The sequence below is a fragment of the Kryptolebias marmoratus genome, linkage group LG10 (assembly GCF_001649575.2).
Source record: "Kryptolebias marmoratus isolate JLee-2015 linkage group LG10, ASM164957v2, whole genome shotgun sequence".
NCBI classification, from domain to species: Eukaryota; Metazoa; Chordata; class Actinopteri; order Cyprinodontiformes; family Rivulidae; genus Kryptolebias; species Kryptolebias marmoratus.
The window spans coordinates 17,963,122-17,988,129 of NC_051439.1; the positions used below are offsets into that span (position 1 = coordinate 17,963,122).

Sequence of the window (25,008 nt, forward strand, 5' to 3'; positions counted from 1 at the left end):
AAAAAAACTTGTCTGTACACCAATCAGTTTCCATGCTTGTTTGCTTCTTCCTGTGATATCAGGTTGTTTGTTCAGACAAATCAGCAGATAATAATCCTGCACACGTTGCGGATGTGTGGATCATCTTGATTTAATAATAATCAGTTTCACACTGTGTTCCTCAGCACAGAGTATGTAATGTACTGTGTTGAATAAAGTGGTTTTGTGACATTTATTATCTTAAATTTACCAGGGGCTGTGAGTTTAGTTACAGTTTGAGTTTGAGTTTGATTTTTGTCTTTTAGGTTCTGTTCTTCTATGTAGCTCTGCAGGTTTTCTTAGAACATGTCTTGCACTTTATAGGTACTTTATTTAGCTAGTTAGTTACTTATTTAACCAAAATATTAGGAGCAGAGTCAGCTCTTGCTTGTCAAAAAACATACTTTGCTGTTTGCCGAAGATTTAATATTCAAAAATGCATAAAAAAGTGTTGTTTTTTTTTTTCAGTTCAGAGCTTCGGTAAGTTTGGTAAGCAACTTTTAAATCCCACCTGTGCAGATTTAGCAGCTCTGAGTCATCTTGAATGATACATAATAGGGTGCTATATTTAACCAAATTACCTCAAGTTCATTTCAAACCTCATTAAATGCTTCATACCTGGATATCAATTAGCAATCAAACATTTATTTATTTCTGCAAAATCCATTTAAAATGTGACACTAAAGTTTGAAATAGCTGTGCCAGAAAATACGACAGCATGAACACTTTACATATCGCAGCGACTGATCTCTCCGTCAGCCAGTGAAGCTGACAGATCATCATCTGAGACGGAGGATGAGGAGGTGGAGGCTGGACGAAGGAGTGATAAGGAGAGAGGCAGCGGGTGGAGTGGAGTGTGTTTTTCAGTTTTCAGAGTGTGTGGGCGTATGTAGCCTTACTTTGAAGTGTTTTCCTGCTGGGGACAGCCGTTTCTCACAGACCACTGCCTTGAAGCGTGTCAGATAGACAGAAAAGCATAGAAACTTCTGCAGAATAGACAGACAAGAAAAGATGTGCACACTTCAGACACGTCTAATTCCTCCAAAGGACTGACCTTTGTCTGTGCATGATTCATGCAGTGTTTGTGTTCCAGTTTGACCAATCAAGCTTTTATTGCCATTTTTCCTGTGTTAAAAATATTTGCTAAAAACAAATGAATAACCCACTGTGACATCTTTCAAACAACCTCTTGGATGAAATGAAATAAACAAATGTTTTTGGCAAGAAGAAGGACTCTTGAAGCATTTAGCAGATTGCAGATATAAAGTGTGAAAATGTGCCTGAAAAAGATTTCATTAGCATTATTTTACCGAATAATCTAGATATTTGCTCTAACTCCTCTTTGTTTGTGACCACAGAGAGCCGCAGGTGGAAAGTAACTAATTAAAGCTGTTTGAGTCATTCTAATTGAGTATTCATTTTGTGTACTTAGTACTTTTTAAGTAGTTTTTAGGCTCTGTCGTTTGACTTTTAGTTGAGTATGTTTTGTTTTCAGCACTCTACTTTGTTACATTTCTTACACTTGTAAAAAAATGTGAACGTAAATATGTAAATGAAAATTAGAAGGAGAGAAAAAAAAGTGCACCGTGAGCGCCTGCAGTGATTGGCTCTGGTTCACCGTTAGCCGGCCTGATCAATAATTTGAGAGGATCTGGTTGGATTAAACACAGCCTGCTGAAAAATAGAGCTTAATGGAAAACCTCTACCCATTAACATTTTAATATTAATATCTTTGTTAAGAGTCACATTGAATCAGCACCTGAATAAATGTTAAAGTGATAGTGCAGTTATTTTAAGAGGCTGTTTAATTAATTTAATTTATGGTTCTGATGGTAATGTCTTGTTCTATGCATACATTTTTCTATCAGCTGCTTTGCGGTCTATTCAACATGTTCTGTTGTCTGTCAAGTTGAGCAGCGAGCGGTGGCCTGCACTGAAATGACACTTTAAACTCTCTAAGTGTTTTAAACATGCGTGGATGTGTTTTCTCTTATTGCACATTAATCTGTGAGACTTTTTATTTAATTGAAGAAAGTTCATAGGAAAGACACCTTCCTCCCGTTAAAAAAGTAACTTGTACTCAAAGTAAATCTTTAATGAGTTTATTTTTACTTGAGTAAAATGTTATTAGAGTTATTGCATTATTTTAATACTTAGCTCACCTCTGTGGAGATCCCTCAGATGAGTGTGTAAAATCTGCTACAGCTGCTCAGTGGAAAGAACAAACTGACTCATTCTGAGGCTAAAAGTATAATTTATGTCTGTTTTTTGGTTCTGAATATAACAAGACATTGTTGCCATGTGAAACAATAGTTGTTGCCTTTCACTTTCTGACCCTGTGAAATCACATCACAAACACAATCATCATGACACAGTGGGATCAGTGACTCAGATTTGATAACTGCTGTTTGAAAGCCAATTATTCCTCTGATATCCTGATTGAAGAGATACATTTTTCACACACATTTCATCTTAAGACTCATGTTAGTCATATTTTAGCATATCTAATTTAACAATTCCAGTTATTTTTTGAAAGTAATATGATTTTTTTGTATATTTATTGCCCAGATTCCTTATCTATTTTACTGCCAAGAAGAATGAAGAATGAAAGTCTGCATCATGTTTGTCTTCATTCAATCAGGACTGAAAGCTCAGGGAAAAAAAGATTCAATTTGAATTGATGTAATCATTCTGTGCATGCACAACTTTTCATGCACACTTTTTTATTATTCTGCACCTTCAATACTACAAAAGCAGCACATCACATGTGGCCCATAGAAGACAGTAACAGCGTTATTTACAGGCGTCCCAACGCATTTTCAAGTCCGTGAAAGTTTCAGTCTTTATTTCAAAAACTTGTACACTGTGTTGTTTTGTTCTGTTTTTATTTTTTGTTTTGTTTTGTTGTTTTTGAATCAACATATTTTAAATAGTTTTTCGGTGATTTATCTGTTTTCAGTTGTTCTTATTCATTACTTTTTCTGCGCGCCTGTCTGCCGGACTTCAGCTCCATCAGCTCCACCTCGTGCTTGGCTGCAGTCTCCAGCACTTTTTGCTTGTTGTAGAAGACAACAAAGTTATTAATGATTGGGTGGATGGGCAGGGCGATGGCTATCACCCCGCAGAGAAAGCTCACGGCCGCGTTGCACTTGCCCAGGGTGGTTTTGGGGTATATGTCTCCATAGCCCACCGTGGTCATGGTGATGATGGCCCACCAGAAAGACTGAGGGATGCTCCTGAAAAGTGTCTCCGGGTGGCTTTGCTCCATGGTGTAGGCCAGCGCGGAGAACACAAAGATGCCCACACCCATGTACATGAGGAGCAGACCCAGCTCTTTGAGGCTCCTCTTCAGCGCGTAGGTCAGTGTCTGGAGCCCCGAGGAGTGGCGCGCCAACTTAAAAATACGCGCGATGCGCATGATGCGCAGTGCCTGGACGGCCTGCTGGACGTTGACCAGCTCCATCATGGATGTGGTGCCGAGGTAAGTGAGGGACAGGACCACGTAGAAAGGCATGATGGCCATGAAGTCTATGATGTTCATGATGGAAAGCACAAAGCGCAGCTTGTTCGGAGACGAGGTGAGACGCAGCAGGAACTCCGCCGTGAACCACATCATGCACGTGGTCTCGATCGCCTCCAGGGTCGGGTGCTCCACCAGCTTCCCTTCCGCGTTCGTCACCTGGAGCTCCGGGATGGTGCTCACACACATGACCACCGCGGAGACCAGGATGGAGAGGAAAGACGCGATGGCAACGATGCGCGCCGGCAGCGAGGAACCCGGCTTCTCCATCAGCTTCCACAGGAACCTCTGGCACCGCTGGGTGCGCGTGATGCACTGATCCACATCCAGATCCTCCAGAATAACTTTTACTTTGCTTGCAATCTCTTTCAGCTCTTGCTCTTTCTCGCTCAGGTAACTTTTACAGCATTCATCTAAAACACTTTGGTCTATCTTCCAAAACTCCATCTCTTTGATGAAACAGATGGGACAGATGCCGGTTTTTATGTGGATTTCATCAAAGTAATAAACATCAATGATGCACTTGAAGGAGTCAGGATCTCTGTCGAAGTAAAATTCTTTCCTGCCCGGATCAAAGTCATCACAGAGCGATGATATAAGGTCCAGATTCTGAGTGGAGCAGTTGGCCAGCTCCGCCAGTCTGCTGTCTGGGTAGCGCTTCAAATCATCCCCGAAAAGCACCACTCTGACTCCGCCAATGTTCACAGTGATCTCCTCCTCGTCGCTCAAACCACTCCTGTATTTTGGCCTCGGAACTGTCCACATTTTACAAACTAATTAAGGGAGCGAGTATTTAACAGAAACTGCACAAGTACCGCTGACTAACCAGAGCTGAAGCCTTCATCCTTCACGCGTAAAATGTTTCTCCACCAGACTGTTTCTTGCACTGAGTGGCACAGCTTGAGTGGCCAGCTTCTCCTAACACCTCCCATCTCTCCTTTTCTCTCTCTCCCACACAGCCACACGCACACGCACAGATAGACTAAAAGGGAACAATCACAACATCCTCTTGCACGCACCCATTGGTGTCTGCTGCGATGCAGCCCAGCACTGAATGCAAAACCAATTATGACCAAAAACATCACTGCTGCCCTTAAAGAACCATCAAACTGTTAAAAATATGATGCAATGGATAACAGCAGCCTTTATTTTTAACTCAAAATCAAAATATGTTGTATAATGCTTAACATAAATGAATAATTCATAATTTACCTACTGGGATTTAAACTGTTGCATATTCAAAACAAAATTCTAACATACATTAAAAGGGTAAAATATTGTTAAATCTGCAGACAGGGCACTCTCTGCTGACTGAGCATGGTATAACATACTATTACACAATCATTCAGTATGAATAAGGATGTTTACAGTTTATTCTAAATAAAACATCCTTATAAGTCAATTTATTTGACTTTTTTCTGTCATATTTCATACAACATTCCAGTATTTGTGCCCCTTTATCTCTATAAAACTAGACGCAGTATGTATATATGTTCAGACTGAATGATTAAATATTCAGGTGACCATTTAAAAAAAAAAATCTAATCCATGTAGAGCATTTACCCTCCACATTCTAAATAAAATAATATATATGCTGTCGATTATCTTGTTGGTTTTTCCTAAAGTTTTTATGTCATTTTTTATTTAAATTCATTTTTGTATGAAAAAGTTAATCATGATATTTGATCTTTGCTTTTTGTCATAAAGGACAAAATGAGCAGTTTTGTTTAACAGTTTTATTATTTAAGTTACAGCAGTTTCGGGGAGGATATGCTCATTTATTTTTTTAATATTTACAGCATACAGTAAATAAACAATTATCTTAAAAGAATCATAGTTAAACAGTTCTACAGTTCACAGAGTGTACTTTTTTGTGCAGCTGGCATTGTTGTGATGAAGACAGACATCCTTCCAGGGAAGTGATTATTTACACAGGTTTATCCTCTCTGGCTCAAGAGAATTTTTCTGTTCTTTTAAATTCAGTGTAGTTATTTCTGGTTCTGACTGTTTGAGGCTGACGACGTGCTTGTCAGTCACGTTTCTGACTTCTCGCTGCTCTCCAGCACACTGGTGCTGATATGGAAGCAGATGTAGGAGGAGTAATCCTGCTGGCAGAGTCCTGGGATGTCACAGCTTACCTGTTTGACAGACAACACAGACAACTGTGACACACACATGAAACTGATCTTAGTACTGCAGGAGTATTTGTACACCATGCAAATTTAAATCTTGGGTGTAAAATCTGTTCTGTTTAGCATGTAGAACGTGTGCCTGCAGGAAAATGAATGGTTGGCAGAGAGCAAAATAAAATATAAATAAACCTGGTTTGACTTTTTCTGGGTCTTTAGATATGAAAATATCAAAATCCCCTCAATTTCTGTATGTTTCTGTCTTAATTACTGAAACACTTTGAAGATTCTTGAAGAAATTTTAGCATTAAAAACTTCATCCAGTGTTTTCATTGATGACGTTAATGAAAAACATTATTAGGGGATATGTACAGTTTTACAAATATGAAAGCCATTGATATTTGATCAAACACTTTTCCAACGTTGGTACAATGAAGAGAAAAGCAGAAGCAAAAAGGCACATTTCACTTTATTGGTTGCTTTCATTCATTCTTCTGTGCTTGTGTTTTTCTACAGAAACCAGACAAGCTGAAGTATGAAGGGATCGTCCCTACTTGGCATGCTGTAGTTGCAGAACAGTGTTCGTTCTTTTCCTTTCATAAAGAAAAGAGCTTTGAAGCTCCCTTCCTACCACTTATAGAGAGGAAAAAGCTTTTATCATGGCTGTAACTCTGTGTAATTTCACTCAGGTACCAAAAAAAAAATCCTTTGCAAAACCCACACTCAGATGTCTTTTTCTCTTTTCCCATGTGTGTTTCTCTACTTGAGTCCAAGACTGAGGCTTCTCTCAAACTCCCTGCAGCTTTTTCACACACTTCATCATCTCCAGTCTTTCTTCTGCACTTCAGAAAAGTAAGTCAAGCTGAGTGAAGTCATTATGCTCCTGCTAGTTTATGGTTTTTCACTTGTTGTGTTGCATTGTTTCATATGTTATATAATATCACACAGTATCATATATCTTAATTTCAACATTATTTAACGGCTGATGCAGGTTTTCCTGACTTGAAAACCTGTTTTTTTTGTTCTGTGTTTTGGATTAAAATAAATTAACACCAATAATATAAGAATTTACTGATAGATTTGTTTGTCCTCTTACATCCGTCATGGTGGCAGTGGGGTCCAGATGCACGAACAGAGAGTTGAGTTCCTCCTTCAGTTTTTTGGAGCGCTTCCTCTCAGTCTCTAGCAGTAAAGCCTGGTAGTTCACAGGTAACCCATACCTGCAGAAGATATTATCATGCAGAAAATTCCCATAAAAATCAAGCAACCACGTTTTCATTAGTGACTAAAGAGAATCCCCAATGTTTTACTCACCTGAGGACTGATTCTGCAAACACCCTTAATGCTTTCAAGTGAATCCAGGCAATGAAGACCTGAGTGAAATTCACCTTCAGCCAACGCACGAAGATTCCCTGTGGAGCAGGAATTAGCTGTAAAGATGCACCTCAACGCGTTCTGATGTAAATCCAGAGGTCAAACGTAAAGTGACTCACATACTGCTCCTTTTTCTGGACGCTGAGCTTCATGATCTCCTGCTGCTTCTTCTCCTCCACATCAAAGCTGTACTCTCGCACCATAAACCTGCAGGGCACATAAACTACATTATGGTAATAGACACAGAAAGCACAGCTTAGTCTCCACTGGGTGTTTTCTGTCAATCCCTGCTGCTTACTTGCTCTGCAGAGCTTTGGCTTTGAATTCACATACAGCTCTTTTGAAGAGTGTCACTGAGAAGATGGCCCCCTCTCTGTCCTCAAACAGCTTCCTGAAAGTCACAGAGTAAAGACAGAAGCTCAAAGTGACACAAGAAGCAGAATGCAACTTTTCCACTTGTATGTACAGTTTGGTTTGAATAAAATCTAAACTCTAATTATAAAAACGTTTATCACAGCTCTACGGACTCCTATTATCCTGCTGATCCAGGCCACACAGACTCTTACTTTCTGCAGGTAACAGAACACCCCAGCTTGACTTTTCAGAGGTGGGGAAACGGCACTTAGAGCTTTGCTGACACACTTGCACCAGAATCAAGTCTAATTTCAAAAAACACAACTCACCTGCTCGATCGTGGAACTACGAACTCTGAAAAGGATTCATAACTTCTCTCCCACAGCAGGAAACTCTCTCTAGGACCAATGACATGCACATTATATTTATATGATATCACAAGAGCAGACAAACAAACAGGCGATGTGACTGACCTGCTCACCACAACCAGCAGAGTTGTTAGATACTCTGAGAACACCAGGTCTTCCTTCTTCACAACACCATTCAGACTGCAAGTGTGCAAATTTCCACTAGAAGCAGAGAAACTCTGTGAATGTCCTGCAGATGCAGTTAGGTATCATATATAGCTCATATCACTCACTTTTGATTGTGTTCAAGGCTTTCCAAGTTGGCTTTTACACTGCTGTATGCTGCAGAGCGAGTTTTTAATTCTGTCTCCACCTGTGAAATTTCCTGCAGAATATAAAGCATCAAGTATAACTTTCTGTAATCAATCCTTTCATGCATCTTGGAATTGTTACGTACATAATTATCATTATAGGTGGCATTACTGCTGTTGTTTTCACCTTATACTGTAAGCCTTTAAGAATGCTCATGCCAAAACAGGATTTTGGAGACAACAAACTACTCCTACTATTCATTTATGTCAGTGCAAAACACCGATAAACTGAAACCAAACTGACATTTTTTGGAGACAGATTGCCTAAAAATTATTCTAATTAAGGCTTGTTTTGTCTCTAAAGCGTACTGCTGCTAAATCTGAAAACTCAGAATTCTAATGTTAAAAGAAAATCTAAATATATAGAACAAACTTACCTGACATTCAAATTAAAATTTTTATCACCCGTCTTGTTTTACAAATGAAACCAAGAAACACACATCCCAGTTTGCTTTCATCAATCAATACAATGTTTAAACACTAAAACCATGATCATTTACTGTAGGTGTTAAGAAGCTGATAATATTTAATACCATTAGCTCGGCTTGCAGAGCAACTTTTTGTGCAAAGTCAGCTGTGTTTTGGTCTTCTATAACTGAACCTTGTCTTCTGTTTAAAGCCATGTGACTGTCAGCTAATGGGGAACAAAGTTTTGAACTATACACATGTTTACACTGATTGATCCCTGATTTAGAGCGGCTCAGTCTCTCTGCCAGACTCAGCCACAATCTGTAAGATCTTTAATAACTGTTTTACCTTGTTGATGATGTCTGTCAGGCTGGAGAGAGGCAGAGCCGTGGGATACTTGGCTTTGTCCCATTGAAATTTGGTCATATGGTTCATCAGGTCCACTAAGGAGAAAACACAAAAAAACTTCAGTTTGTACAATCACATTTCCATTCCAAAAAAAAGACAGCACATACGCATGTTATACTGCACTCCAGTTAAAAGTGCAAACTGCCAGCAGAAATTTACCCCTCAGGGCTGTGAGGTAAGCTTTCAGGGGCGACAGGGGGGCTCTCTGATTCATCCTTGGGTCTGAAAGAGGAGACTGATCACGTTAGTCTGGTTTGTACTCTTCTACATTCAACAGTGTTGTCATATGGAGCTCTGCAGTGGCTTCTATTTATCCACTGATCAAGTTTTTCTAGGCTGTAATCAACAAACTCAGCTTCATGTCTGTGTTTGTGTGGTTCACCTCCATTGGCTAAAACGTTTTCTTGCACTTTGTCACTGGACGGCTCCATCACTTCCTTCAAACACTGGCAGGTTTTTTTAATCAGACTGACCCAGGTGACATGGGAGAAGAAGAAAACACATTATTACCGCACATTTATGCAATTTGTTTACCAATTTCTCTCTTATAAATTTATTTCCCCCCACACATTACAATAAGACAATATAATGGGAGAAAAAAATAATGATTTAACAAAAGGTTGTATTGGGCATTTCACAACCAGAGAATAAACATGTGGGTTTTGTTTGTTTGTTTGATTGTTTTTTTAATGAATATATTTTTTTATGCTACGTGCATCCTTATATTCACTGTGGATGTTTGTCACCGAAGATGAAAACTTGTAATGCACTATTATTCATCTCCAGAAAATAACAGTTCAAACCATACAGACAAATTATGCAATAAATTGAATCCCCCATTAAGCATTTAATCTTCTTCCTGGAACTGTGAGAAGAAGTCTACATCACCGCTTACGCTGTTTCAGCTCAAATAGACCAATGATGAATTTAAAACTAGGAAGGAAAACTAAACTCCAGCTGCCCCTGAGCATCAATTAATCATGGCACAGACTGCAAACAGGCTCAGGGTTGCTGGTTTTAATGAAGGATAAAGCTGCACTTTAAGCTAGAACCGTGTAATTCTCATTGAGACCAACAGTTCAAAGAGCATGCAACTCAATTTAATTAAACTCCTTTTTTTTTACCTTTCAGTGAGCATGTCGAGTTTTGATAAATCATCAGACACTCTGAGCAGACTGTCCAGTATTCCCACCTGCAGCCTCAGCAGAAACACAAAAGTTTTTTTACATTTATGTTCATGTTTGATCTTTGTGGACTTTAGGATTCATCATACATGTCAGTTTCATTTTGATGATGTTTAAATAAAAGAAAGGGGTTGATTGTTAGCGTAATTTCTTCAATTATGTAAATGTGCCAGATTTAGCCACTGAGACGTGGGTTCTCAGTAAGTAAATTGCTCCTGAAGTGTATAAGAGTCACAATAAATGTAAATAATTGTACATTTCTGCACTTAAATTTTGAATCTTGAATATCTTTGGTTCTCACTGCTACTAAAACATTTGGGTCTGAATGTCTTTTAAGAGGCTTTGAAAGGAATATAGACAGTTTTACTAATTTTAAAGTATGAGTTGTCCAATCTTTCGAGCTTTAACAATTTTACACAATAAAGCAGTAGTGAAAAAGCAGCTCCTGGCAGCCAGGTTGGACATTGATCATGCTGAGTGAAACAGGTCAGATGGAAATTTTGCCTCAAACTGTAGAAAGCAACCTGAGCCTTGATCCCTTCACCAGAGAAGGACACCAAACACCGTCACCCTCCTCACATTCACTCTACTGTACCAGTATAAACAAAGAACGTGTGCTTCTGCCTTCCTTAAGAACAGAAATGTCTCCTTATCTCATATTCAGTGAAATTTACTTTGCACTTTCAGGGTCTTCGCTGGCGTTACGCACCCTCACCTTCAGATCTGGGATGGAGAACTTCCAGCATGAGGCCATTTGGGTTTTGTTGATGGTTCGCTTAAGTTTCTCTACGCTGGTTAGACTGGTCTTGTCCAGTGGGACAGAAATCAGCCAAAAATCTGTCATGACTCCCTGTGCTTCACATAGAGACCTTCAGACATGAATCCTTCTCACGAGAGCAGGCTTTGGCCCCCAAAAACCTGCTACTTAAAGCAACAAAAACACAGAAACATTAGCTCTGTTACTGGGAACACTTGTGAACTGGCCTTAAATAAAAGAACATATTAATTCAGTCTTTCCACAAAATACTAGATGCATAAAATAAAGTCAAATGCCCTCCTAGAATTAAGTGTTCAAAGTAGGATCTTACCTTCAGGTTATCTTCAGGATCATCCTGTGACATTGCCTCAGTAAGAGGTTAAGTCTGAGTAGCAGCTCCACCTGAGACGGACTGATGTCTGAGCAACAGCTCTACTTTACACCGTCTGATAGTCAGTCTGCTGTTTTACTATCAGTCACAGGAAGCTCTTATCACTCAGGTGATCTGAGGAAATGCAGAAAAGGTTGGTGTTTAATTTGAAATGTTGAACACCAAGTACATAATTTGGCATTTCCTTCTTTCTTCTTGGACTCATATTATTTGTATTAATGGAAAAAGATTAATACTTATAGTTTCCTAAAAAAGGTGGTAATTATCACTCAGGTTGTTGATAGCACTTTACACGTTTCTTCTCTTTTTTACCTTTTGAGCTGACACGCCTGATGTAACCAAGCTGCAAGTTATCTAGTAGCATGAACTTATTGAGTTGCTGGCGAGTTTTTGTTTTGTTTTTGAAAGAAAAAAAAAAGTTACAAATAACTGAAATTTTGCTGAAAATGAACAAATGATGTTTGATATCAAATTGATTGGGTGGATGTTGATTCCGAAACAATAATTGCACACTTTAAAAAATTATAACAATGCTCATATGTAAGTTAAATAAACAAAAGTCATGGACCATCTACTGTATAAAAACTAGCAAATTATTCTTCAGGTGGCCGTTTCTACTGGAGATGCAGTTACACTATTTGACCACTGGGTGGCAGTGCATAGAATGACTCACTGTCTGAAAGGTTTAAGAAACTTTTAATTTAGGCTTCTCTAACCTGTTATTAAGAGCACTGTACTTAATGAATAAAATATAATATAAGCAGATTGCGAGTCTGTGCTGGTAGCTTAAAGGTACGGAGGACCAAAACTATACTTAGATGCAATGCAAAATGTGATTTTGGGATGTTTTATATCATTTGCTACCAAATAAAAGTTTTTTTTTTAAAATAGACAACTTCTTACAGTGATGTAATCAAGTAGGTGCAGTTTTTTTCGTGTTCAGCAAACGGAGCTTTAATTAATGGGTAGAAATTATTACCGAAAATAATATTTTTTATATGAAACGACTTTACAGGGACACAACTTCCCTGGTTTTTCAGCTGATGTCTTCAGTTTGTTGTGAAGACAGACGACAACACATTGACAACAATAAAAACATTTTTCCTTACAGTGACCCACAGGTTCAACAATTAAATAACAGCTATACAATAAATTAAAACGTTATTATTATTTTTTAGGTTCCTGCTTTGTGCTCGGGGATAATTAATTACCTTAGGACAACACCGGAACTTTTGAGATGGCGGTTGCGGCGATGGGGTTTCTGGTCGGACCCTTTTCTCCGAACTCCGCTCGGCTTTCTGTGTTTGGTTCTGTTCAACAACGTGGATGAAGTGCCGGACGAGTTGTTCATAGTTAAAAATGCAGATATCTAATGTCAACGATGTGAAAATTTATAATTTAAGCTACGGAAAGTCTCTTCCTGAGGTAAGTGTGGTTTAATGTCCTCTGAGTTTTAAGGTTATTCGGAAACTTTAGCTTTGATTGATAACTTCGCTAGCTAGCCTGTAGAAATCTGTTGAACTGCTGTTCAGCCTTCAAACTTCAATTTACCCAAACATTTCACTAATATTTATTTGAATTTCAGTACATGATTGTACCCGTTTGCTATTCTAGCTTAAGACTAGCAAACAATTATCATACTTCTAAATTCACACAAAAAAAACAGGTTAGATTAGGCTGTTAGGAAAATATTTGAACTTTCAGAAGTGATAATTGAATATTAACCAACCATCTTGTAAAATATAAATCAACTTTTGTCCATATGTGCTTGTAAACAAACAGAAACCTTAAAAGGAAAAGCTGCTTGGGGTTCAGGCAGTTAATCTGGTATAATTAATATAATTTTTAAAGTTACTTCTAATTAATCTTGATCACCTCTGCTTTGTTTTTGCAGTGGTTGTCTGATCGGAAGAAAAGACAGCTGCAAAAGAAAGATGTCGGTGAGTTGACAGCTTCAGATTGATCCCCATAGACTGTGTCATTTCATCCAAAATGTTTGACATTATTCTGTTTATTTCTCTTTGTTTTCGCAGACATCCAGCGTCGGATTGAGCTCATCCAGGACTTTGAGATGCCTACAGTCTGTACGTCCATCAAAGTGTCCCGCGATGGACAGTTCATCCTGGCAGCTGGTTAGTCAAGCTTTACTTTCAGAAAACCATGGAGTTTTTTGTGTCTGTGTGTGTGCTGCTCCAGAAAAGTTGAGTTTATTATTACTTTTATTTCAGGCACTTACAAACCTAGAGTTCGCTGTTATGATACCTATCAGCTGTCCCTGAAATTTGAGCGTTGTTTGGATTCAGATGGTAAGTTGGTAAACTTGTTCTGTTGTTAATTTCCTGCTACATTCTTGTCGACTAAATTGACAAAATAAACCTTTTTTTTCTTCCTAAAGTTGTGACCTTTGAAATCCTGTCAGACGACTACTCTAAGGTGAGACATTTTATGCTGCTGTTGTTGTTTCACGAGAGATGAAAGCATTTTAGCTCAACTTAAATATGTTAATCTAAAGGTGTTTGTGTTGTTCTGATATTTCCCACTTTGCATGATTGTGCAGCTCACAATTGAACAAAGAGATATTGGATTAGTGTGAATTTTTAATTTTTCTTTTTATTGCATTCACTTACAGAGAAGCTGTTTTAATTTGCTTAAAGCTTGTAAGACTCATTATGCAGTTGCATGTCTGCTGACCAAGCACACTTAGATGTGAAATTATTGTTACTTTTTCTGTATTTTTATGCAGATAGTCTTTTTGCACTGTGATCGTTACGTGGAGTTCCACTCCCAAGGTGGACATTACTACAAGACTCGTATTCCAAAGTTCGGACGGGACTTTTCATACCACTATCCATCCTGTGACCTCTACTTTGTGGGTGCGAGGTGAGAATACGATAGACTTTTAGATGTTCAGACAAGTTTTTGTTCTGAAGTGTTGTTATTTCGCTGTTGAAGCAGCAGATTAATGGTCTGTTTTCGTTTTCAGCTCAGAGGTGTACAGACTGAACCTGGAACAGGGTCACTTCCTGAACTCCCTTCAGACAAATGCTGCGTAAGTACTGTCAGTTTTTTTTAACCTTCTGAGTTTTTGAGACGAGTACGATGGGATGTTGTTATATGTTAACAGCTCATATTCAAGATGTTGTTTTTTTTCTATTTGTCAACTAGGGAGAACAATGTGTGTGACATCAACCCCGTTCATCACTTGTTTGCTACAGGAACCTCTGAGGTAAAAGTGCAGCATCTACTAACGGTGCATGGAAGCCGTCCTTGATATTGATGTATTTTTGATTTAATACAACTTGATATTTTCTGCTGGTGCTTTATTCCAAGTTGTACTGTGTTCAGTATAAATCCTGTTTTTTAAAAAAAAAAACAGAAATAATCACGGCTCAGCTCTAAATCTTCTGTTTAAAGAGTAATGAGCAGCTTCTAGGACCTACCTGAAGGACCCACAGCTGCCCACAGCTGTTTTATTTCTTGATCATGCATTCATTTGTACAAACAAGGTGCAAGTTTTTTTGCATTGGCATTAAAAAAAGCATGCAGTGACATGTAAAGAAAAAATGTTCACTGTGTCCCAGTCTGTTGTAAAACCTTAAAATTGCATTTCTCTGACTGAGACTTCTTCTGTTTGTTTGTCAGGGAAGGGTCGAATGTTGGGACCCTCGTGTCCGGAACCAAGTGGGCATTCTGGACTGCGCCCTGAGCAGCCTGACTGAAGGAACAGAGTAAGAACCGAGCTGTCACACAGAGATGTTACATCATTTTGGCTGATGTCAGCTTGGCGATGCATTTGTAGCCACATGGTGCTTTTCTACATAAAAAAACAAGCAGCAGTCTGTTTGATATTATGGCTCAAAACAGGAATATTCAGCTTTTATTTGAGTCAGAGTTAGTTATTATGGTCCTAAAAGAGCTGTAATTACTGTTACTTATTCTTTCTTTAGTTTTTTCTCTTCCCTCTTTAAATTGTAATGTTTTTTATTGTTGTGATGACATTTTGATTGTGTGTTTGCTGACAGAGTTCAGGGTTTGCCTTCCATCAGTGCTCTGAAGTTTAACGGTTCCCTCTCCATGGCAGTGGGCACCAGCACAGGACAGGTGAGCCAAGCTATAAAATAAAGTTAAAAAAACTGAAACATTCAGTTTTAAATCTCTCTTTATAACTCTGTCTTCTCACTGATCTTTGATTGCATCTTTAACTAATTGCCTAACAGAAAATCAAGCAGCTCGTGTTATCAGTTTGTGGTTGAGCACAGAGGGTTTTGTTTCATCAACAGCATATCTCAGGTTTTTTATTCGTCTTAACATCTGAGTGCATTCTGCAGGATTTAGAAGGTGAAACTGCTCTCTGCCTGTTTGTTTCGCTCTCAGGTGCTCCTGTATGACCTGCGTTCCAACCAGCCGCTGCTGGTTAAAGACCACTTTTACAACCTGCCCATCAAATCTCTCAACTTCCACCATCAGATGGACCTCATCATGTCTGCCGACTCGAAGATAATAAAAATCTGGAACAAAGACACTGTAAGTAACACCTCTTTTTAAGTCATTAACAAATATTTTTGCCAGTTTCTTAAAGGGTGTGTTATTTTTAGTTAGGAACTTTGGTTTAGTTTTTTGTTGAGAAAAGGTGTTTTATAAGTAGACTACACATAAACTCTAATTTCTGTTGTGTTTTATGCTCAAAACAGATTCAGTTCATTTGTTTTATCAGTCTTCAAATATTATTTTAAATATAAAAACATTAATAACAAAGGATTCAATTCAAAGAAGTATCTAAGTTTTAAGGGCTTTAATACATTTTGTTTTTTGATTAGTTAATCCTTTTTAGTGACAATTCTTTATTTTACATCGCTTTTGTCTTTGTTTTACTGCAGGGGAAGCTGTTCTCTTCCATACAGCCTCAGACTGACATCAATGATGTTTGCATGTATCCTAATTCAGGTGAGAACACTTTCTGTAGCTGTTTTATAATTTCCTTACTTAAAACTAGAAGGATTTGTTTGATTTTTGGAGCATTTTTCACCTCTGGGTGGCGCCATTTCATTGCCATCGCCATTTCAAATGCTGTTTTACATTGTATTTGTAATTTCTCTCATTTTAATAACCAAAACCTTCTGATTCCCTTTTATCAGGGTCAAAGTTATTTACTGCTTGTGCCTCCTTCACAGGTATGCTGTTCACTGCCAACGAAGACCCCAAAATGAACACATTCTACATCCCAGTGAGTACCGAAGCACAGAGTCGTGATCTGCTGTTCAGATACAGTCCTGATGAGTTCCTGTATGACAGCCTCAGACAGCTTTAGGTGCAGTAAAAGAACATCTGCACTCAGGTGGTTGTTTAATGACACATGTAGATGCAAACAACAAAAAAAGGCTGGTTTGTTTGTTTTTCTGCCCCTGAAAGCCCAGAAAGTCAAGTTAATGCTGGAAAATAGTTGTCTGCAGTTTGTGACTCAGGCCTGATTTCAACACGTGTGTTATTCCAGAAAATGTGTGTGTGTGTGTGTACAGTAAACGTGACTTTTTGTGTACATGAAGACAATCCAGGCAGGATGAACGTTCTGTCTCAGTTACCACCAAGGTGAACACATCACTTTTTTTTGACATGAACAAAAATAAGGAGGTTTGGCTTTGTTAGCATATTAACACTGTTTTCTGTGGTAGTTTTTAAATTATCTCACATGAGCAAAATATTTAAATAATGATCACCAACCAGCTCCTTATGCCTTCAACTGAAAATCAAAGCTAAAATAAAAAACTGAATTAGATTAGTGAGGTCAGTGGTGATGGCAGAACCACAAACTATCAACAATGTTTTAATAATAAAAAAATATATGTTTTAAGCAAAAACCAACATATTCTTACTTTGTCACAAGTGGTAAAGTGTTCGAAGACACCACTGTGTTCAAATAGTTTGACTGAGCATGCTAACTGTGGAACAAACTTCTCATTGAACTGAGAGAAAAAGCCCTAAAAGTTTCCTCTGACATATCTTCCTGGTAAAATATTTATCTAAGAAACAGTTAATTATCCATTTTTTAGCAAACAATATTAACTGAATGCTAAGCAAGTAGAACAAGGTGAGTTTTTCTCTAAATTAACATTTTTTGAAAGAGAATGGGATGTACGGGAACACTTTGTTTTCTGTGTTCCTTTGAATGGTTTAGGTAAGTTAAATATTGCCTGTCGGGTTACAAATGTTCCACAGATCATACTCCTTGATTCTGTGGTGTAATTAACAGTGTTGTGCGTTTTGCTCAATTCCATTTCACAAGATTTCATGAACTTTTCAGAGAAACTTTCCTCTGATGGGAGTTCAGTCTTCACTGGCTTTTATTGTTCTCTTTTTTGTTTTTCTCGTCAGTGAGCAGACTTCTCAGAAACTGGGAATCTGCTCAGGCTCGTGTGAGCAATCTGACGTTAAAGTTTCCTGCATTGGAAAAACATCCCTGAGCTCTCTGCTGGTCGCAGAGCCGTGCTCATCTTCAGGAGGCAGCAGGAGACTTTATTAGCTCAGATGTAATGAACTTTAAAAAAAGCTGGATGACGGGTGGATTCTGTTGACTTTGGTCTCAGGGATGTGACATCATCTCCTGAGTCAACGAATTGATTGCTCAACGCAGGCAGAGAAGCTCAATTTTGTCTGTCCTTTGAGTGAAAATGTCAGTGTGTTAGAGCAGATCTCTGACCTGCTTTCAGTCAGTCAGACAGGTAACATTATCTCCTGAGACATAAAACACACAAAGCCTGCAAACCTCCTATTATAAAGAAGCTGTAATGAGAAACTGGTTTGTATCATAAAACCATTAATTAGTTTCAGATTAGGAAAGTAATTTGCAATCAGTTTCCTTTTTATTTAGTTACCTTATGACTGATAAGTTTCTTTAAACATGAATATTAGTCAGTGCAAAACTGCAAAGTAATAAATGTTTTGTTATTGTGAGGATAAATTGTTTTTATAAAGTGAACATAATACAGTGAAACAGATTCAGTAATTTTACTTCATCACAAGTGTTTTAGAGCAACACATTAACACTTTAATTCCCTGGGAAATCAAGCAGCGTCACTACATTCTTACTGGAATAGAAATTCGAGCAGGAACAGTCGGTCTATTTTTGTTTCAGCAAACAGACAACACAATTCGCTCTCCAGTCTAAATATACACCCAGCATGTGTGTGTGTGTTTGTGTGTTCAGGCTCTGGGCCCTGCACCTCGCTGGTGCTCATTCCTTGACAGCCTAACGGAGGAGCTGGAGGAGACTCCAGAGAGCACTGTGTACGATGACTACAAGTTCGTCACCCGGAAGGACCTGGAAAATCTGGGTGAGATGAAGCATCTTAAAGTTCTGCAGCAAACAGGCTGTAAAAGGATCTTTTTTCAGTTGAAAAAGGGTAGAAGAGTCACTCAGAACTGAATCAAAGTGAGCCCTTCTGCTGCTGAGAGGGTCGTTAGGATGGTTGGAGTGTCTGATTCGAGGCCCGCAGTGACTGAGAGCTTTTAGCTAAGAAAAGTAGAGTGTGGAGGGAGACGACACTGGAGGGGTTGAATGAACACTGGAATGCAGGCTCAGCAGCAAAGAGATCAAATGACAAGAAAGCAGAAGGGTGGTTGGCTTGTGTGGAATAAAAGAGGGGGTTGGTCCTCGGAGACAGCCGTGTTGATTTACATGAGCCTCGTAATGCAGCCCTCTTGCGTAATCATGCTGAGGTTTCTGAGTACAACCTATTGATTCAGGTTCCCAGTAATTTGCTTCACATTCGGTGTCCTTCTGTCTAAAGACTGCAGGCTTGAACTCATCAAAAATGTCCTCTGATAGTCACAGGCATTCAGCTGCTACCAACTACGCCCAGAAAGGCCCAGATGTTCTTCACTTTAGGTTCACTGCATCAGTAATATCTGCAGGCTCTGTGGTTTGCTTCCACATGAGGGGAAATATGCATGAATAATCTTTAATTATGTCGATCGTATTGAATTGTCACCCCAGCTCTTCCTTAAATAAACATCCCATGCTGAGAAAGTCATAGGATCATTAAAGTCTTTAAGTATTATGTTTGCTCAGTACTTGTAAACATGTCTTTATTGTAAATAAAATTATCATCTTGTGTCAGCACCAGAGGACCAGTGCGGTGGTCATAAAAGTCAATGGGGTTGACAATAAATAGGTGTATCAGATTAAATAAAAAAATGGGATACCTATTTCACAAGGAATTGTTTTTTTTCCAGGTTTGTCTCACTTGGTGGGATCGTCTCTCCTCAGAGCCTACATGCACGGCTTTTTCATGGATATACGACTTTATCACAAGGTTGGATGTTTTACTGAATCACCTTGTTCTTACCGGAGTCAGTAGAGGTTCTATAGTATCAGGTCGTTATGAAAAGCGGCCATAAATGTTGGATTTATGTTTGGTTCTGCCCCAGGTGAAAACCATGGCTAATCCTTTTGCATACGAGGAGTACCGCAAGGACAAAATCCGTCAGAAGATTGAAGAGTCCAGAACACAGAGAGTTCAGGTTAAGGTGAGAAGTTCTGACAGAAATGTTTAGATCCATTTAACCCAAGTTCACGTTCTTCTTTTTTTCCACTTTTCCTCCTTTGTTGAAATGCCTCAGTCTCCCTGACTGCTTTGATCAAACAGAATTACTCCTGTTAATACCGGCTGAATTGTTGCTCAACACCTGAAAACAAACTTTCTTCACATCCTGCCTAACTCATTACTAAAGTGAAAAACATTCATCTCTAGGAAATGTTAGTCAGAAATCTCATGTGAAGACATCAGTCGTGTTTTCTGTTGTTTCTGTTGTTGCTTGTGTAATGATGTAAATTCTGTTTCGATTGAGACAGACGCTTCCTAAAGTGAACAAGAATCTGGCTCTCAAACTGATGGAGGAGGGGGATGAGGAAGCAAAGGTGGCTTCTAGGAAAAAGAAGGGCAAGGTACTGTGATTACAACTTTCAGGATGGTCACACCCTGTTTGTGCTCTGAAATAATCACACTGAAGTAACTTTACTTCATCTTTATGTAACTTCACTTTGTGACTTCTTAAATGATCAAATCAACAACAGTCAAGCCAGGACCATGATTCATCAGCTCATCCAGCACTTTTCCTTCACATATTTTTGATTCACACATACGGCCATATGTATTCTCACGGTTTCCTAAAACCCTGGCTGACTTTGAATTTACAAAACATACGCAGTGTAATTTATTTAACTGTGACCTCAAACGTATTCTTTTTTTTTTCACGACAACAGGCTGTCCCGAGCATACTAGGAGACGATCGTTTCAAGGTGATGTTTGAAAACCCAGACTTCCAAGTGGACGAGCAGAGCGAGGACTTTCGGCTGCTCAACCCCATCGTCTCCAAGGTGGAGCAGAAAAGAAAGAAGAAGCTGCGTCTGCTGGCGAAACACGCTGCTGCCGCTCAACAGGTAACACCGATTGGATGTTGTGGCGGCAATTCCTGGATTCTTGTTTAAGCTTCAAGTTTTTGATAACTTTTCTTTCTCTTTTTCTCAATCTAGGCAGCTGAAGATGAAGAGGAGCTGGAGGGGAAAGCCAGCTCTGAGGAGGATAGCTCTGATGATGATAAGAGCTGGGTGGAGGAAGTGAGGGAGCAGCGGAGATTAATTTGGCAAGAGGGCAGAGATCGCCGACGGCAGGAGAGGAAGGAGGCCGACCGCAACACCGTCCTGCTGGAGGAGGAACAGAACGAAGGGGGGGAAACCTCAAACATGGCCGAGAGCAACAAGAGGCAGCCGCAGTTTTATCAGCTCAAAGCTGGAGAGGAGTTCACGAGTTTTAACAACATGGCGCGCAAACAGAAGATGCAGAAGTATGTCCTAGATGGTTTTGCTTCTAAGATTTTGTCTGATAAATCCAAACAAAGACCTTTCTGTACTGTCTGCTGTTTAAAACAAACAGTTTTACAACCTTAAACTAAAACCTTTCACAAGAATACACAAACCACAGTGTTTTCACTGCTGAGTTGATTCTGACTGATGATTGTTTGTGTTATTGTTTAGGGTTTCTCTGGAGGACCGGCTGAAGTTGGAGGAAAACTCAGGAACCAACAACATGGTCGACACAGCAGTCGGCAGCAAACAGCTGACCTTCACTCTCAAAAAGGTACACAGATAATTTGGCATGTAAGCCACTGTTGCTCCTGTAAATGTTTCTGGTTTTGCTTCAACATAGTGGCCAATATAAAACCTTTCATAAACCTTCAAACGTGGTACAGTCACTGGGTTTAGGGTGAACAGAATGGAAAAAGTCATCATCAAGCAGACTGATTCTGTGTAAAAGCCCAGAGGTGCAAAACACAAAAACCAAACTGGAAATAGAATTACAGGTTTAGAAAAGTCAGTAATAAAGCACAACCAAAACCACTGCAGGACACTCCACTTTATTCCAAAAATATGACAAAATACAGCAAGAAAAGCCAAACACTAAGAAAAAACATTTTAAAGGAAATCAGTTCTATCAAAGTCGGCACACTGCAGAGTTTCACAGGAATTGTTTTATTAAAAGCAAAGTTTTTGATAAACCATCTTTATTAGTATATTTTATATTGTAATACAAGTCGATATACAAGTGTAGATATACAAGTAAAACAGACTGACATCTTATTCTGACACATCCAAATTTTTTACTGGTTACTAATAGTTCCTTGATTTAAAAAAAAGGAAGATCCATCAAACCAAAAAGAGCTGGAGAATTAGTCAGGCAATGAAGTCATTTCCTGAGTCATCAAGTAGGGGATTGGCAGAAGTTAAACTTCCTAAGTTGTTTCCCTGTGTGCAGTCGGAGCAGCAGAGGAAGCAGCAGCAGGCGGAGCGGGAACACCACCAGGAGAGGAAGAAGCTGAGGCGCTCAGCCGGACACCTGAGCAGCGGCCGTGGGAGAGGCTGGGGCGGCAGAGGAAGAGGAAGGGGAAGAGGAAGAGGACGCTACTAAAGCAAGACTGCTTGGACAGATGAGGAACAGCTGTCCTCAAACAGAATCAAAATAGTTTGTTTTTTTCCTTAAATGAATCTCCAAGCAGGAGGGGAGAGTTGCAGACAGGCTGCTAGACCAGAAAATAGTCGACTGATGAAGTTAGAGGCCTGTCCTCCTCCTGGGTGGTTTTTACTTCCTCTCTGTGAACTCACAGCATCTTTAAAAAAGATCACCTCTGTCAGTTTCTGTATAAATGTAAAAAACAGTCTTTACTGCAGATAACTCAGCAGGCATGGCTACATGAGGACCGAAAAGAGGGTTGAGTTTCTGAATGACTCTTAAGAGCCTGTTTCAAATTGAGAGTGACGAGAAATGTGTTTTATTCTGTTTGAAAATGTACATTGTTGATCTAACACTGAATTACTTTTACAATATATTATATCGGGTACAAGATTTATCTTTTTGTTTTTGTTGTTGTTTAAAATCAGTGTTTAGATTATTTTTTAATGCCAAATACATCAAATAGTCTATAGTATGTCCTATTAACAGCAGATTGTGACTCAGAAACCAGGACTAAGAAGTGTGGAAAAGAAAAATATGAAGCTTTTAAGAATCAAAGACTTGGTGTCCTTCCCATTCCTCCCAAGTTTTCCCGATGGATAATTCCTGTCAGAAATGATTGAAGTCCTGGCCTAAAAGCTCATTTTAAACCCATCTGATGTCAGCATGCTTTCCCCCTAAGATCCATTCGTCATGTTTTGTGACAGAGAATTCCAGTAAAGCTATCATTTCGGACTCCTAATTCTCCCTGTGCTTTTTGCTTTAACATTCCAATTAACTCTTGTTACAGCCTTTAAAAGAATCTTGTGACTTACTAAATTCACTGATATAATCTGACAATTTGATCATCAGCTGCTGCTGCCTGTATGGCGATTTTCTCACTTTAATTTCCAATTTTTGCTTTTTGTGGTTTGAGCACACATTTCAATCCTCCCAGTCTGCAAATAGAGCAGGGTAAGTATTTCAAATACAGGATCTATGGTAGCAAATCTTTCTGAAATCAAAATATTTCTAGAGGTCGTCCGTAGTTCAGCGGGTAACTGAGTTTTGATGGCAAATCTGCAGCCGTGTTTCCTCCTTTGTGTTGGGACATCAGCGGCACTGTTTCTCTGTGCAACAAGTAAGCTAAATGTCATCTGATGTTGCAGGCAAATCGTCCTCTTTTTCTTTCACAGTAGTTTGGTGTCACCATGACAACTGACAATTAGGACAGAGGAAATGCAGCACCAAAAACAGAAATATAGAAACAAACTGAATCCAAACAATTAAAACCTGCAACATATGAGACCACCTGTGGTTGTGTTTAGAGCAGTGTTCAGTGCTGGCCCCTGAGGGCCATTATACTGCATGATTTACAGGTTTCTCTAATCCAACACACCTGATTCAGTGGCTGAGCAAAAGCCTGGAGATTTATTTGTGGTGAGGCATTTTATTTCTAAGGCTTGCAAATAGTAACTTCACCTCATTAATAGACACTAATTCACAACAAAAGTTCAGTTTAATACAGTCCAAATATTTTTCAACTCTATATTAATGAGTTTATTTCATTTATAAAAGGGCAGTTTTATAAATGTAATTGTTTTGGCTAAGGAAATCAATAACAAATCACGTCAAAATTTGTTTTCAGTCCCCCATCTGGAGTTTGTGGTGCAGCAGTAAGAGTTTAGAGCCAAGAAGAATGGCCATCTGCTTCGACCAGCTGAGGGCTGACAGGACACAAACATGATTGAGGCTATAAACACTTGCTATATGTGGGTAAAAAAGAGCCCGATAAATATGATGCAATCAGTGCTGTGCAAAAAAGTGTTAATATAGTCTTTAAAGCATGTCAACCTGTTGCAACTTTCCACACTTCAATAAATGTTCTATAGATATGAAGCCCCTATTTGCTATTTTAATCCTGGTCTTTTTATACTTTGTTTTATGTGCAAAATACGAAACCCTGACACATGAAAATGTAAAGCTGCAAGCCTTGTCTTTTGTCTCTTTTTCCTGCAAATGGATCAAATGACTAAAATGCTGCCATTTTTAACAAGCTTCAGGCCAACCCAGACACACAGAATATGTTCCAGTGAAAATATAGTCACTACTTTCTCTTCTGTCCCCATTTCCACACAGACAAAAGCACAAAATCTTGGCAACTCGGCTCCAAAAGTAAAAGAGGGGATGAGTCAGCAGAAAGTCAGATTAAACAATGGGAACACAAAACACCAAGTAGGGCAGAGAGTGGTCAGATTCAATTACCATACATTTTTATTTATTATTTTTTTTAGAAAACTACAATTGCTGATATTTTCATACATTTATGAAAAATACCCCTAACTCCTGCAAGTTCTGCACAGGAGCTGGATAACATTTTCTTTAAACTGTAGCCTTGTGAATGAACCAGCCATGAATCAGTTCAGTCAGCAGACATCCACAGGAGCAAAGCTTTAAGTGGTTTTTATAAAGGTTTTGTGGCAACATGCCTGACACCACAGCTGAACCTTAATTACAACACACATTCTTTGGATCCAGAGAAAACGTACAGCTTTATCTTTTCTGTTTCCTTGAACTATCTGGCACTAAACAGCCTCCCTGTTCCATCTCACGCTTGCTTTATTCCAGCCAAAAATGACAAAACAAAAGTTAACTGTGTATTTATGTCGAATTTTAGACTTTTTTTTTTTTTACAGTTTGCATCCACGTGATTCTTGAAGTGACTTCAGCTTGACCAGGCTGTCAGGCTGCAGCAGCATCTGTTC

The 25,008-nt window shown here is 38.9% G+C and overlaps 3 protein-coding genes across 3 annotated transcripts; 1 reads left to right on the forward strand and 2 right to left on the reverse strand.

Annotated features, from left to right (window-relative positions):
• Positions 1-2,882: 2,882 nt before the first annotated feature.
• On the reverse strand, positions 2,883-4,516 carry kcnf1b (potassium voltage-gated channel, subfamily F, member 1b). Its single transcript, XM_017431713.3, has one exon. It carries the CDS (start codon positions 4,301-4,303, stop codon positions 2,984-2,986), a length of 1,320 nt encoding a protein of 439 aa, XP_017287202.1. The 5' UTR covers positions 4,304-4,516; the 3' UTR covers positions 2,883-2,983.
• Positions 4,517-5,304: 788 nt separating this feature from the next.
• On the reverse strand, positions 5,305-11,467 carry atp6v1c2 (ATPase H+ transporting V1 subunit C2). The gene is made up of 14 exons (XM_017431723.3): positions 11,202-11,467; positions 10,829-11,034; positions 10,054-10,121; positions 9,312-9,397; positions 9,089-9,151; positions 8,870-8,964; positions 8,036-8,127; positions 7,869-7,964; positions 7,725-7,793; positions 7,340-7,432; positions 7,161-7,248; positions 6,982-7,079; positions 6,764-6,887; positions 5,305-5,676 (listed from the first exon to the last, which is right to left on the reverse strand). The coding sequence occupies exons 2-14, from the start codon at positions 10,955-10,957 to the stop codon at positions 5,572-5,574; spliced, it is 1,206 nt and encodes a 401-aa protein (XP_017287212.1). The 5' UTR covers positions 10,958-11,034; positions 11,202-11,467; the 3' UTR covers positions 5,305-5,571.
• Positions 11,468-12,514: 1,047 nt separating this feature from the next.
• On the forward strand, positions 12,515-22,657 carry nol10 (nucleolar protein 10). Its single transcript, XM_017431708.3, has 21 exons — positions 12,515-12,686; positions 13,156-13,201; positions 13,295-13,393; positions 13,490-13,567; positions 13,657-13,694; positions 14,005-14,141; positions 14,245-14,310; positions 14,427-14,487; positions 14,904-14,989; positions 15,284-15,362; positions 15,636-15,785; positions 16,139-16,205; positions 16,433-16,485; positions 18,463-18,589; positions 19,491-19,570; positions 19,686-19,784; positions 20,110-20,202; positions 20,521-20,697; positions 20,791-21,101; positions 21,292-21,394; positions 22,070-22,657. Exons 1-21 carry the CDS (start codon positions 12,621-12,623, stop codon positions 22,220-22,222), a joined length of 2,169 nt encoding a protein of 722 aa, XP_017287197.1. The 5' UTR covers positions 12,515-12,620; the 3' UTR covers positions 22,223-22,657.
• The last annotated feature ends 2,351 nt before the right edge of the window (positions 22,658-25,008 follow it).